The following is a 13,739-nucleotide window of genomic DNA, read 5'->3' as shown; positions in this document are numbered from 1 at the left end:
GATATTAGAAAGATAATCTCAAATAGGGTATAAATGCTATCTATAAGGCTAATTTATACTAACTTATATGATTATCTCTAGGCAAATCACCCGTCTAGTAAAAAAGGCTTCTCAGTGAACGCTTAGATAGATAGGTTGACTACCTTTATCGTTACTGTACGCCTACCATTTTAGCTTATTGAGCACCCTAAATTTCGCGCCCTTATCGAGATGGCTTCTTCTACCCTATCTACCCCTAAAATACTAAGTGCTAGGACTATCCGTCGGCATCTTCAGAAGATAGTTACAGAACGTCAGGAGTCTCTACTTTAAACACTCCTAGAGGGTGCTAAGCTTTCTATTGCGTTAGATTGCTAGACCTCTCCCTTTCGCTAAGCGTTTATAGCAGTCACTGGCTACTTTATTGATCTTGAGTGGAACTATCGTGAGATTCTACTTGGCTTTAAACCTCTCTATGGCTCTTATATAGGCGCCTATCTAAGTAGTGTTCTACTTAGGCTACTTGAGAAGCATCAAATTACTAATCGTATGCTTACGGTTACAACTGATAATGCATCGAATAATGGTACATTACTGACTACTCTTGAAGAGGCTATTTCGTCTCTTAAGCTTCCTAGTCATATACTAATTATTCGTATACTATGTATTGCACATATTATACAACTCAGTCTCAAGGAGCTTCTTGGCCAGATAGACGCGAACCCACGAAATAATAGGGAAGAGATGGAATAGGCCGATCGGGGAGATAGCGCCCGGCAAGAGAATCGGAAGATTATGCAGACCCTAAATAAAGTATACTACACCTCCTTTCTGCTATCATTTCTCTATTCAATACTAACTATATAATATCCTCTAGGTTCGAAAGATTGCTGTCTATATCAACAAAAGCCCCCAGCGCCGCGAGAGCTTTAGTGCACTTCAGACCAAAGAACCAAAGCTTGTACTAATACAAGATGTCCGAACACGCTAGAATTCTACCTTTCTGATGCTTCGGCGCGTACGTCGGCTACAGACTACATTTGATAGATTTTGTGATCAGTTCAATCTGACTGATATAAAGCTAGATAAGGATGAATAGCGACAGGTTGACTATCTACTGTTAATTACCTATCCTTTCTTTAAGTTCACTTTATCTCTATCAGCGATAACTGATGTAACTATCTATAATATGTTTAGGATCTACAATACCTTATTTACCTATATTGATAAGGTAAAGGCGCAGCTAGCACGAAAGAGAGTTAGGTGGAAGAAGGTAATAAAGCTAGCGCTAGAGCATAGGCGTAAAAAGCTTACGGAGTATTATAGCTAGACTGATGATGATCCGAATAATCTCTATGCAATTGGGACTATCTTAGGCCCACGAAATAAGCTTGAGTTCTTTAGGACATCAGAATGGGAGAAATACTAGGCACCGTAGTATTAAGAGTCCCTCAAGACTTATATCGAGCCTTACCAACAGCGCTATACAGAGGCACAGTCAATATTAACTACCCAGTCACTAAGTAACGATATCTCTGATATTAATATACTTCTAAGACCTACCACCTCTCTCCAGTCAACGCTAACTACTCCAGATGAAGTTACAAGATATCTTGGAAGTAGTAAGTCTGATGACACTCCCTTATACTAATATATCTTAGCTTTTATTAATATTATATCTCTCTAGGTACTGTTCAATTAACACCCCTAGTCTTCTGGAAGGCCTATAAGGTAGAGTATCCTATCCTAGCAAGCCTTGCTCGAGATATCCTTATAACTCCTAGTGGCTCCGGGGTAGAGAGGCTCTTCAACTCTGCTCGCGATATATGCCACTATCGCCGTAGCTTATTAAAACCATAGACTATTCAGGATCTGATGATATTTATGTGTATAACAAGATTTGATATACAGTCGGAGCAGCTTATGCTAATGGATGAGTTTCTCTCTACCTAAGAGAAGCACGCGAAGAAGGAGCAAGATGATACTGAGCAAGATGATAAGGAGTTTGATCCTATCAGCGATGATGAGGAAGGTAGGACAACAGATACTTCTGTGGAAGTATCTATTCAGCAGCCTAGTCAACGAGCACTAGGGAAGAGAAGGGCTATTGATAGTCAGCTTACTGAGCTAGAAGATGATGAGATCCCTCTACCTGATTTTGATATCCAGAGGCGTTCATCAGGGCGTATCCCAAAGAGATTGAGACATGATACAGATTTTGTATATAATTAGTAGAGACAAAGAATCAGGTTTTTTCGGCCGAAATCATTATCATTAGTTTTTTCTGCAGAAATCCTCTTTAAGCTAAAATTAGCCTATACAAACAAAGAATGAAAGTAGAATACTGAAAAATACCAACTGATTCTACATAAAATATGCATATCACGGGGTTTCCTATGTTTGTCTTGTTTACAGGACCGCACGGGGGACCGGGACCGCAGTGGTGCGGTCCTAAAAAAGTCAGGACCGCCCAGCGGTCCTAAAAGTAAGGACCAAGCCCTGCATGGTGCGGTCCGGTCCCGGTCCCGGTCCGGTCCTAGGCGGTCCTTGCCGAGGTCTATATAGCACTATGTTCTGTGCTACATCAGCTCTTTAGCTCAAGACCTAATTTATTATATCATGCTATGCCATCGTTCGAAAAGAACGCAGAAAAGCTCTATCAAAACGTTAATAAGCTTTGGCGGATCTTTATAACAGCAATATTAACTAACGTATCGCGAAAGATGATCTACATATTCGATGCGCTTGATGAATACTATAATATTGACCGGGATCGATTAATTGAAAAACTTCAGTTCTTTCACCGCCAGCCAAGTTCACCAACACCAAATACCTATTTGAAATTCCTAGTCACCAGTCGGCTATATCATCACATTCTGAATTAGTTCCGAGCGATTACAAATCATCTTCCACATCTCTACTTAAAGGGCGAAGAAGAAAACAATCTGATCCGTTAGGAAATCGATCTAGTAGTTAAGATACGAATCAAAGAGCTAGCCTAAACAGTGGAATTGTCATTAGATATATAGTAGCGACTTAAGCAACAGCTCTTATAGATGGAATACCGTATATACCTTTAGTTACATTTAGCTATAAACGATATTCAATCTATATTCGAGGATAGCTTTCGACCTTTTAAGGAGTCGATCCTACCAATCCCACCGTCCGTGAATGGGGCATATGAGAAGATGCTTAGTCGAGTGCCTCTTCGCCGAATGGATACTATACGAAAGGCTTTATAGATAATTGTTGCAGTATGACGGCCTTTGACTATAACGGAGATGGTTATAGCGCTAGGTGTAGCAACCTCACCAGAGTCGCGGACCATATCAGAGGCCAGACTGAATTCGTCGCAGATTGGCAAGAAGCTCCGTCGATCATACGGTCTTTTCGTCTTTATCAATAACTCTAAGATCTATCTTATTCATCAAACAGCAAGGGAATTCTTGATCGCGAAGACTATTTCTAATACTATTGATTCTGTATACCCGTAGAGTCTCAGTGACGCTGAGGATTAAATGGGTTCTGTTTATTTGCGATACCTATTGATAGAAGATTTAGAATAGGATGAAGAGTCCCCTGGTATAAGAGGTTTCTTAGAATATTCCGTAGTACATTGGCCGGAGCATGTACGAACAATAGCTTTGGATTTGGAGCTACGAATCGTGAATCGACTGCATCGATTATATGATACAAGGGCAAAATTATTGTCACTGTGGTTTCCAATTTTTTGGAAGGCATTCAGGCCATACAGCAACACGCCTACGCTGAATGCATTGTATATAGCAGCCTTTAATAGTCATGAGTAGGAGGTTGAATATCTACTTGAGGTAGATAAAGATAATGTGAATATCGCGGATAGTACATCAACATACCCTATTATGTGGGGGTCGTTAAATGGACATGGCACGGTGGTGCAGATACTGCTCGATAAAGGAGCTGATGTCAACGCCCAGGGTGGTGAATACGGAAATGCGCTCCAGGCTGCTTGTTTAGAAGGAAACGACAAGATCGTACAGATGCTGCTCGACAGGGAAGCTGATGTCAACGCCCAGGGTGGTCGATACGGAAACGCGCTCCAGGCTGCCCGTTTAAGAGGACATGATAAGATCGTGCAGATGCTGCAGCAGCGTCGAGCCAATCAATTGACAATGTCTTCCCATTTTCCTAAAAGGCTCAAGTCGGCGTCAGACCGAGCGGACGTATCCTAACATACCTTGAATTGTAATCCCTCTTACCTGGTCATCCCTTGACCACCTTTTATCAATCCTAGCATTCTCGCTGCGCGTGAATATTATCAGAAACGCATTATTTGCACTTAGTCCACATTCAGTCAATACCCAAAGAAGCACTTTGCCCCCCAACACTGTATATATTTTGTGAATTACTTTTTGATGGCCCTCATTTTTCATAAGAAACCTGAAGTGGTGCCGTTATTAGATTGCTGACAAATGGGAGATGAAGCTGCAAGCGACCACATGACGACCCCATAATTTGTGATTACTGATCACAAAGCAGCCCTCGCCAAATGGTAGCTCAGGGTTCCTATCTAGAGTTCAAATACGAGGATGAAAACTTTGGGAGCCAAATCATCTGACAACGCGTCACTATCGCGTCAGCTATTATGCGATGAGCGAAGGACGCGTTGGCTCGCATACACGAATGTCCTAGATGACCTCAACACAAAATGTTGCCCCGACTCCGCAGGTCAATTATTCATCGAATGTGAGGACGCATGGGATATGGCGGAACTTTGATCATAGAGTATGAAAGAAGATGAAAAAGACAAAAAGCCCGCGAATGCCCTTCCAACCGTTGAATTCTATCACCAAGCCAAATCCTCATCGACCAGACAAAATTCCTAAATTCAATCTTCGAGATTTCAATACTTGATTCAACATTCTACACAATGGCCGCCGTTCAAGTACGAAACCCCCCTTCCTTACCATTACCATCCCCCTATAAACTGTCTTACCGTGTGACACAGGTCGTCTCTCCTGCCGAATATCGCGCAGCGCGTCTGAGTCTACTGGAGAAAGAAAAGGAAGCTACGCGTGTCCGGGACACCCTCGCTGCCGAGCGACGCAAGCTTCCAATCGTCGAAGTAACTAATCCTTACACCTTCACCATCATCTGCCCAAAGGATAGCGAAAAGAAGAACCTCAGTCTTTCTGACCTGTTCTTCGGCCGCCGCCAACTGATCATCTATCACTTTATGTTCGACCCTTCTTGGGAAGCGGGCTGTCCTAGCTGCACCGTGATGGGCGACTCATTCCCTGCTCTGGAACACCTCCACTCGCGCTCCACTAGCATCGTCGCCGTGTCGCGCGCCCCGATCGAGAAGATCGAGGCGTACAAGAAGCGCATGGGCTGGACGTTCCCCTGGGTGTCGTCCTATGACAGTGACTTTAACTTCGACATGCATGTGACGCAGGACGAGGCCGTCCGCGCGGTTGAGTATAACTTCAAGAGCAAGGATGAGCTGCTCAAAGTTGCCCAAAACTACTTCACTAAGGGAGAACAACCAGGAAATAGCGTCTTCTATAGGGGTGACGGCAAAATTGGTGAGGAGGGAAAGATTTACCACACATACTCGACCTACGCGCGTGGTGGGGAGCATTTGATCAACACCTTTGGCTGGTTGGACCTGACACCCCTCGGCAGGCAGGATGGAGAAAGCGGATATCCTGGTCTCGGGTTTCGGCGCAAGGACGAGTATACTCAGGATGAGCTGAAAGGGCTGCACTAGGCGTGCTTGCTCCATCGGCCAGGTCAGGCGAGAATAGCGATGTGGATTTAGGATAGTTGTCGAAATATGTGGAGTGGTAACTTACCACTAAGAACGGGCTTATTCATCAAGCGCCCAGGTTTCTTATGTTTTTGTATGTAATACTGGCTTACAGAGAAACTCAGGCTTTGTAACAGCCGAGTATCGGCCGCACGGACAGAAATACGTCCGTACAGCCAGGGGATAGCCATTCAACAGGCAATCCCCCTGATTTTCTATCATTATCGATCTGATCAATTATCTCTCGTCCTATTGGACATCTTTCATACTAGCCCATACAGAATCAGCCCATTCTGTCAAATTCTGTCAATAGTTATTGAACTGGTTTTAGTCTGTCAGCAGATGAAGGGATATCTTACCGCTAGCAACTGATTGGCTGCTACTGAGTTCACACTCGTTTAGTATTTCGTATGTAATTAGAGATTAGTCAGTAACTCAGGCTTTGTAACAGCCGAGTATCGGCGACACGCCTGTATCACAGGGGATAGTCTACAGCAGCGCTTCCCCCCATTTTCCTTCTCAATCAATCAATGTTATTCATCTATATTGGTTCCGCTTGATATCATTCGTCGTCTTCGCATACTCGGCTATACAGTATCAGCTTGCCCTGATAGGAGGTAACAGGACAGGAAGCCACGCTATACCCGGAAAGGGCTAACCTTAATCTCGTATTCCGCCTCGTGCGAATCTCGGGATATGTTAACGTGGCTTCTTAACATGCCATCTAGTTGGCTTGTTGTTGGCCGCCCGCGGCAGAATAATTACCGAGACCCTCGCCCACATCCTTGCATCTTGCCTGTAGTAGCTCCAGTTACTTGAGACCTGGCTAGTGAGTGGGTTCCATGCCACTTAAAAAGAGCGTAGCTTTGATGAGGATATTCTCCATGCCATACTGTATAGTGCTGTCGGCAGTCCTCGAGATGGGGGTTCTAGAGACAGGGATGAACGCCCGGGCCTGAGAAGTCAACAGGCGAAGAGGGCAGGCCGCGGGTGTATACTGTAGAACTAGACGGCTGGACTGTAGGTTAGATGCAAGCTAGGCAAAGTACTGTACCAGCGAGCTCTTGCAGGCTACGAGGAGGTCCTAGAATCTCAATCTCGGTCCCGTCACGAGCGAGCTTCACCTCGCGGTTGGCACACGAACACTGCGTAGGCGGCGAGTGCGTCGGAAGGGCAGGTTGCCGAACGACTGCGCCTCCCCATCTGCCTTCTGCTCGACACATAATTCTCACGAATGATTTGCTATTGTGTAAGCAACAAGGATGGATTTCTCGTATTCGACTTGGATTATTCATACAATCAGGGAGTCACTATTCGTGTACATACCTAGTGCTTATTATTTCCGAGCTCGTATTCATGTGGCTTTGCCCGCAGTCTTCCAATCATACTTAGGTAAGGCTCTGACGAGGCTAGCCTCATCTCAGCCGCAGTCCAAGGACGGGGGAAAACTATGGCACAGTGTTGAATCAAAAATTTCTCAAGGAATCCTTGTGACTAATAATAAGTCACGCCCTTTCTGACCTGACGCTATGGTTCCGAAATCCAGTACGCTGTTGGTAGCATAGCTGGCGCCATGGCAGACTTCAGGCTTCGAAAGGCACACTCAAAATCCAGAAACGGCTGCCTCAGATGTAAACAACAACGAAAGAAGGTAGGCCACGGCTGTATACATGCAGAAACGCGTAGTCATGATCTAATATTATCCCCTTAGTGCGATGAATTGCAACCGAGCTGCTCTAGATGTGCCAAGCGCATGCACAGTTGTCGATATCAGGGCCTTCGGAGTGACCTCAACTCATCCGAGGAGCAGGACTTGACAGATGGGTCAATTCCTGCCTTGCACTCCCCGTTGACGCGACCCGGTATTCTTATTTCACACACGGACGAGCCACTTCCACTTTCGAGAGATCACCTCCCCGTTCCTGATTCTACGCCTAATAGCTCTTCGCCAAGTTCACTATCTTATTACTCTCCAAGTGTTAACAGAAGTGGAGATTTGGGACTGGATTCGTGTTCTCCTGGGATCCTCGATGCGACAGAACTCGATCTCTTGAGCCACTATCTCACGCATACTAGCCAAATTATACCTTTCGACAATCTCGATCTCTACGCCCTTTCCGTAGGAATGCCAAATCTGGCGTTCAACAGCAAGCCCGTTATGTCTTCATTGATAGCCTTGGCAGCAGCATGCAAGACTCATGATATAGTCAAGCAAGCCCAGATGTCTCTGGACGGTCAAACCCTGATGGAGGTCCGGGAACTACTTGTACTTGCAGAATGTCATCACGGGGCATCCCTCCAGCACATACAACAAGCAGTGCTGAGCTCTGATTGGTATGATAACATTCTCGCGAATGCGGCGTTGATGGTCTTGTACGCCTCTGCAAGCCATTCCATCCGAGTACGCCTCGCGGCGATCGCAAAACGCAGCGGCCAGCAGCTCCCAAATGATGTGCTTCCGCAGCACTCACAATGGATCTCCTTCACACGCGCAGCTCATACAGCAAGCACCGCAGTCCTCAAAGGCATCTTCGACGCTAATAGACATCGATCTGCCACCATCAGCCCACCTATGTTTATACCACCCGAATTACCAGAGAAGTTACTAACGCCACAGAACGGCCCGTCTGATAAAATCGGCCGTCTCTTTCTCCCTTTAGTCGCATCTACATACGGTCGAGCCTTTGAGAATCTACGCAGGAAAATTGAAAGTACTGCAGCTTGTTTTGAAGGAAGAGAGATACCTGCTCTCCGCCAGCTAGAGCTCGACGCTTGTTCGAAGACTTTACTTTTTCTTGAGGAATGTGCATCCGCCAGCCTATCTACAAGAGAGGTTCCGGTGGAGGCGGAGGTCTCCGGAAATCAACCCATCCTATTTGATGAATTTTTTAAAGTCTCGCCATGGCTTGGAAGGTACATGGTCAGTGTCACATCAATAACATCACCAAGGGCACTTCGACGAACAATCATGTCCTTTTTGAACAAAGCGCCAGCAGAGTTCCTCAGCCTCATCCAGTCCGTGCTAGATTCATCATTTGCCGAAGTGAGTGCCGAATCTTGGATGGCACGGGGCTCACCCAGCCGTGAGATACCGTCACTCCGTGCTACACAGCTACTAGCCCTGGACATCTTTGCTCATTGGTTGGTTCTTGTCATGTTACTAGATGGCGTATGGTGGATTGGCGATATTGGACAGTGGGAACTGGGTCAGGTGGTGTGTTTGATGAAAAGCAAGGGCCTTCTTCATCTGTCGGGTGGGACTGGCGAAACATGGTGGCCCGAAAGCATGTACTCGGTCAACATGGAGCTCACCCCCAATGTCGACCCTGCAGGATGGGGGTGACCAAGCTCAGACCTGCAGGATCAGGTCCGACTGCTGTAGCCGGCACAACGTTCACCATCGTCGATCACTATGGAGAGACATAACAGCCCGGGTTAGTGGAGTAGCGCAGTCTATTCACATTTTCACAGGTCAAGGTGGAGAGAATAACAGGTCTTATCAGGTGAGGGTCAAAGTTCACCTTAGATAATCTCAGCTGAACAGACAAACATTAATAACAGAGTGGTTGTTGTTGTAGCATATCGCTTCGGGGGAAAGTCAGGGTAAATAAATGCTTCTAATACCGTATAGATGATGCGGAATAGGGCCGTCTTTGCGGGAATTGAGAATGGTGACGGGTCCATGAACTTTGAAGCGTGACTGTCTTCTCGAGCTTTTGTGGGCTGTTGAGTTTTGAACCCGTGGCTATGCGAAGCAGATAAAGAAATTTCGAGGAGCATTCACTACTCGCTGGGACGTGAGGCCTAGAAGGAATCCATACCCGCCTGATAATGCTAGATTCCAGGTAAAATCACTCCCGCCGAAAATCCTGGACGCAGCCCTGGCGTACCGGGGCGTAAGTCTCGCGTCTGAGCTCCGATGTGGGAATACGCTCACGGTAAGGGCAAGGAGGCTGAGAGCCGCCAAATGGCGTCCTCTGCTTGTGACTGCCTACAGTATTCCATGAACGTCGTATTATGAATACGCTCGGGTAGGTCGAGCCAAGCCTAATACGACATCCGCTCAGGCGGGCCACTCTCTTGGCAACAACACCCGATGACTATCAGTTTCCTTGACATGGTGGAATAATGTCGCTTGGCAGGGATTACTCCCTCCTAGTCCGTTAAAGATTTTCCAGCAGCACATCTTAGGCAATGCGCGTCGTATAAACTGAACGTGTTGCCTAAGCCACGCATGATGGCTGAGCAGCGCCGATTTGGAATTCAAACCGGTGAGACTTGATGCGAAGTAAATGATGCTCACACAGTTAGTGATGCTGAAGAGTATTTGGAATATAATACGGAGATTGCTGCGATGCGGGGAATATGCCGAATTGTAGGGATTGAGATATATAAAGACCCCGATCGCTGTTCTTTTGATCTTTCAACTTCAACTAAAACAACCCCAGCCACACGAGACATCAACATCTCCTGCTACTCCCAAACCAAGCAATCACCTCAAATCCACCTAATCCCTGACAATCATCATGCGACCCGAGTCTGCACTTAGCTCTGCCCTTGCTGTTGCCATCACCCTTGCCATTCCAGTGAAGGCAGCGCCTCAGCAGATGTTCAAACGTGCAACAACCGAACTCAGCTTGACGGCTCAACTGCAACTTGTGGACACGTGAGTTTTTGAAATCAAATATTCCACTTGAAATTGATCATCTAATTGTTTAGGGCCGTCGACCGCTATCTACTCCTCCCCAAGGACGAAGATTTTCTCTTTGATTTCAAACATAGCGAATTTCCGGTTGCCAACCGCAAGACGTTTCCTGCCCTTGTTGGCTATGGAGCCTCCATGAGTATCTCGCAATTGGCAGGTTAGCAGAAATGATGGAACCAGTTTTGATCGGCACTAATCTGTCCAAATAGCATGCAGCATGAGCTTCCTCCACCTTCACCCTCGTGCTACCGAGCTATTCGCTCTTACATCTGGCCGTGTGCATTCCGAGATGGTACCTGAGGGGAGCGTCCTTGACTCCGAAGGTAATCAACGAATCATTCGTGCAGAGCTCGGCCCCGGGATGATGACCATCTTCCCGGCAGGTTCGTTCCACACGCAGGTGAACCCCGATTGCGAGCCGGCCAATTTTACAGCAGCATTCACATCGGAGGACTTTGGCTTTTCTTTGGTGGCTGACCAGACATTCAGCTTCAGCGATGATGTTATCGCTGCCACATTTGGTCAGACCATTGCTGGTGAGGATATTGATAAAGTCAGGGATGCTATTCCGGGGACTATCGCCATCAAGGTTGAAGAATGCTTGAGCAAGTGTGGGAAGCAAAAGCGCCAAACTTGATCAGTTTAACATTAGATAGCCAAGGGGGTGATAAGCAAAGGTTTTTGTTCATATACTAGGTAGACTTCATTTACCATGAGCCCCGCCGAAGCGATATACGACTACAACAACCATATCGATGTATACCTGTACGTACAAGTAAAGCGTACCAATGCCTGGAACAAACTTAGACACTCACCCAGCCCTTGTAGCATGACTGCTGCTCGTGTTGTTGCCACGGGTTGCTCCTGGGGCACGCGACGTCTGCATCTTGTGACGCTCCCGTAAAATCCGAGACGGCTTCTACCGTCTTAGTTCGCGAGGCGTTTTCTGGCTTACCTACATATTAGCATTTTTAGTGTCGACGCGGGAAGGCAGCAATGCTAAGAGACGGCGATATAAGCTGTCCATGTAGAACGTTAGGTATATAATTCGAAATGGTGACTTGATTCCGCGAGAGGGTGTTCCCCGCATAAAATGGTGACAAAATGAAACTACTAATGGTAGCGTAAGCGAGCCTGATGAGTGGTAAAAGAAGATGATACTCCTATTTGAGGAGGAGACTCCCGATGCAGACGGGGAACGTGACATAAGAATGAGAGTAACATAGGCTGTCTAGTTAAGCATGAAGTGTAGTCATGCGGCAACAATCAAGATTATCACCGACTAATACATTCTATTCACTTGTATACGCGGTACTCTGGGGTCACCCACGGGTACTCGCCGAGAACCCCCGGGCAAACCACAGGCTCTGGGACGCAGGCTTGAGCAGTACTGGGGGGTTTTGCACCTAGCGGTCCAAATCAGAGTCACCTTCCTCGGCGAAATAGGCTTCGTCGGGCATGTCGGTGGGGCCATAAAAGTGGTCATGGCCGGCGTAGCAGGCGTCAGGGAAATCCCACCGGGGGTAGTCGCTGTCATGTTCTGCATCATAGTCATGGTCGGGTGCGTAAACGTCCTCATGGAACACCTGCAGTGGCTTGGAGCGTGATGGGAGCTGGGTAGGGTTCCGCGGAACGGGAAGCACGGGTTTGTCGGCGCGCTGGGCGCAGAACTGGATTTAGGCCGGTGAAGAGCGAGGCTGGGGAGGCTGCTGCTGCTGCTGCCAGTGAATTAGGTACTGACCCTGCTACTGCGGTTGACCTTGGGTTGGGCGAGCCTGACGGGCAGACTGGCCACAGGAATCGCGCGATGTGCGCTCACAAGCCTGAAGCGCGACCTGGTCTGTCCAGCCGCGGCGCGGTAGCATAAGTGCAGCTTATTTAGGAAGAGCTGCAGGGTCGTGCTAGCGCCGATCTGAGGGAGGCTTCGGCGTCAGTGGGGGTCGATGCTGTCCCGGATTTTGGGGATCTGGTCAGTTAGGTTGTCATTGCCGGTGCTTTGTAGTAGGCGGAGCAGGTTCTGGGCATACTCGAGGGCGGAACGTCCTGCGCGGATGTCGCTGTAGCCGTCCGTGTCTTTCTCCGGTTCTGCTAGTGCATCTTCAAGATTGGGCTTGAAACGGTCTTGAAGAGAAGCATACCAACCCATTTCGAGGGTGCAGGTTTGCATCATGTCTTTTTCGCGAGCGCCGAGTTCATAGGCATACCATCTCAAGGCGTCGCCACGCAGGAAGGAGTGGATGTTGGCTGGTGCAAATTCTGGAGACTTTAAGGACGACGGGTTCTTGACTCGGTGGACGAAGACGTAAACGTTAGTATACCAAGTAGTAGGGCCATCGAAGATCAAATCGTCGCGGTCAGGGAGGCCGGGGTCGAAATAGCCAATATCGTTCGCTTTCCATTGAGTATCGTTACTGACTAGATGGTCGGGATCACCTTGCATGCCGGGAGGACCGTGTAGAGCGTGGTCCTGATGAAGCTGCTGGATGCGGGTGTCTAGGCGTTCTTCCAGTCGCGCTTCCAGGAGACGGTCAAGATCGGTCGTCGAGATGGTAATCAGAGTGTTAGCGGGCGACACCTGGGGAGCGGTGGCGGCATCTGCAGCGGTCAGCACCGGGCCATAGCCTGAGCTAGGCATGGTCAGTAACTCGGAGGTGCCACTAAGGTCCGGTGAGACCGCTCGAGCGGCAGAAGTTGTACGGGAGATTGTAGTCGTACGGGATCTGGTGACTAGGGATGTACGTGCCGCCTCCGGGTCTTCCACAGGAGAACTTGAGCTAGGAGCAATTGAGCTTGGCTGTTGCGAGATTGACTTGCTGGCAGCTGCTGGCAGCAAGAAGAAATAGTAAGTGGTTCTCGAACTTGGTCGATACACGTGATGCTCACTGGAGGGAAGCTAGGGTGGTTCCTGAGACAGTAGCGGCTGGTCAGAAGTCACTAGTGTGCATAGCTGTGCGTTAATCTGTCAATGGCTCGGCTGGAGCAGGAGCAGTGCCGGAGAGAGGCGTTCGCGTAACGTGAAAAGAGCCTACTGCTCGCGTCTGTACAGTTTCGACAGTGACAGGAAAGGGTGAAAATGACTTTCGTTGTGTGAAAGAGACAACTGGAAAGGAACCAGATGCGTTCAACGAGACAACGAAAGTGAAGAGAGAAGAAACTATGGAGGTGGTGTCCACTGTTTTGTAGAGCTTCCATACAAATAGGCCCCATCCGGTTAGTCTGGTCAGCTGCTCCCCACCACCACACGTCCGTCAGGTGATCTCCAAGTCC

The 13,739-nt window shown here is 47.8% G+C and overlaps 5 protein-coding genes across 5 annotated transcripts; 4 read left to right on the top strand and 1 right to left on the bottom strand.

Annotated features, from left to right (window-relative positions):
* Window positions 1-3,860: 3,860 nt before the first annotated feature.
* N7482_010721 (ankyrin repeat domain-containing protein) lies at window positions 3,861-4,190 on the top strand (the record flags this gene model as incomplete). The annotated part of the gene is made up of 1 exon (XM_056692845.1): window positions 3,861-4,190. The coding sequence occupies one exon, from the start codon at window positions 3,861-3,863 to the stop codon at window positions 4,188-4,190; it is 330 nt and encodes a 109-aa protein (XP_056538802.1).
* Window positions 4,191-4,888: 698 nt separating this feature from the next.
* Window positions 4,889-5,728, top strand: N7482_010720 (DUF899 domain-containing protein; the record flags this gene model as incomplete). Its single annotated transcript, XM_056692844.1, has 1 exon — window positions 4,889-5,728. The coding sequence occupies one exon, from the start codon at window positions 4,889-4,891 to the stop codon at window positions 5,726-5,728; it is 840 nt and encodes a 279-aa protein (XP_056538801.1).
* A 1,792-nt stretch (window positions 5,729-7,520) lies between these two features.
* N7482_010719 (uncharacterized protein) lies at window positions 7,521-9,110 on the top strand (the record flags this gene model as incomplete). Its single annotated transcript, XM_056692843.1, has 1 exon — window positions 7,521-9,110. The coding sequence occupies one exon, from the start codon at window positions 7,521-7,523 to the stop codon at window positions 9,108-9,110; it is 1,590 nt and encodes a 529-aa protein (XP_056538800.1).
* Window positions 9,111-10,293: 1,183 nt separating this feature from the next.
* On the top strand, window positions 10,294-11,109 carry N7482_010718 (germin family protein; the record flags this gene model as incomplete). Its single annotated transcript, XM_056692842.1, has 3 exons — window positions 10,294-10,433; window positions 10,487-10,629; window positions 10,682-11,109. 3 exons carry the CDS (start codon window positions 10,294-10,296, stop codon window positions 11,107-11,109), a joined length of 711 nt encoding a protein of 236 aa, XP_056538799.1.
* Window positions 11,110-12,402: 1,293 nt separating this feature from the next.
* Window positions 12,403-13,107, bottom strand: N7482_010717 (uncharacterized protein; the record flags this gene model as incomplete). The annotated part of the gene is made up of 1 exon (XM_056692841.1): window positions 12,403-13,107. The coding sequence occupies one exon, from the start codon at window positions 13,105-13,107 to the stop codon at window positions 12,403-12,405; it is 705 nt and encodes a 234-aa protein (XP_056538798.1).
* Window positions 13,108-13,739: the final 632 nt, after the last annotated feature.

Source organism: Penicillium canariense (assembly GCF_028826845.1).
Source record: "Penicillium canariense strain IBT 26290 chromosome Unknown utg000008l_segment0_segment0, whole genome shotgun sequence".
Classification (NCBI taxonomy): domain Eukaryota; kingdom Fungi; phylum Ascomycota; class Eurotiomycetes; order Eurotiales; family Aspergillaceae; genus Penicillium; species Penicillium canariense.
The sequence above is the reverse complement of the archived record's forward strand: the minus strand, read 5'-3'. Positions and strand labels throughout refer to the sequence as shown.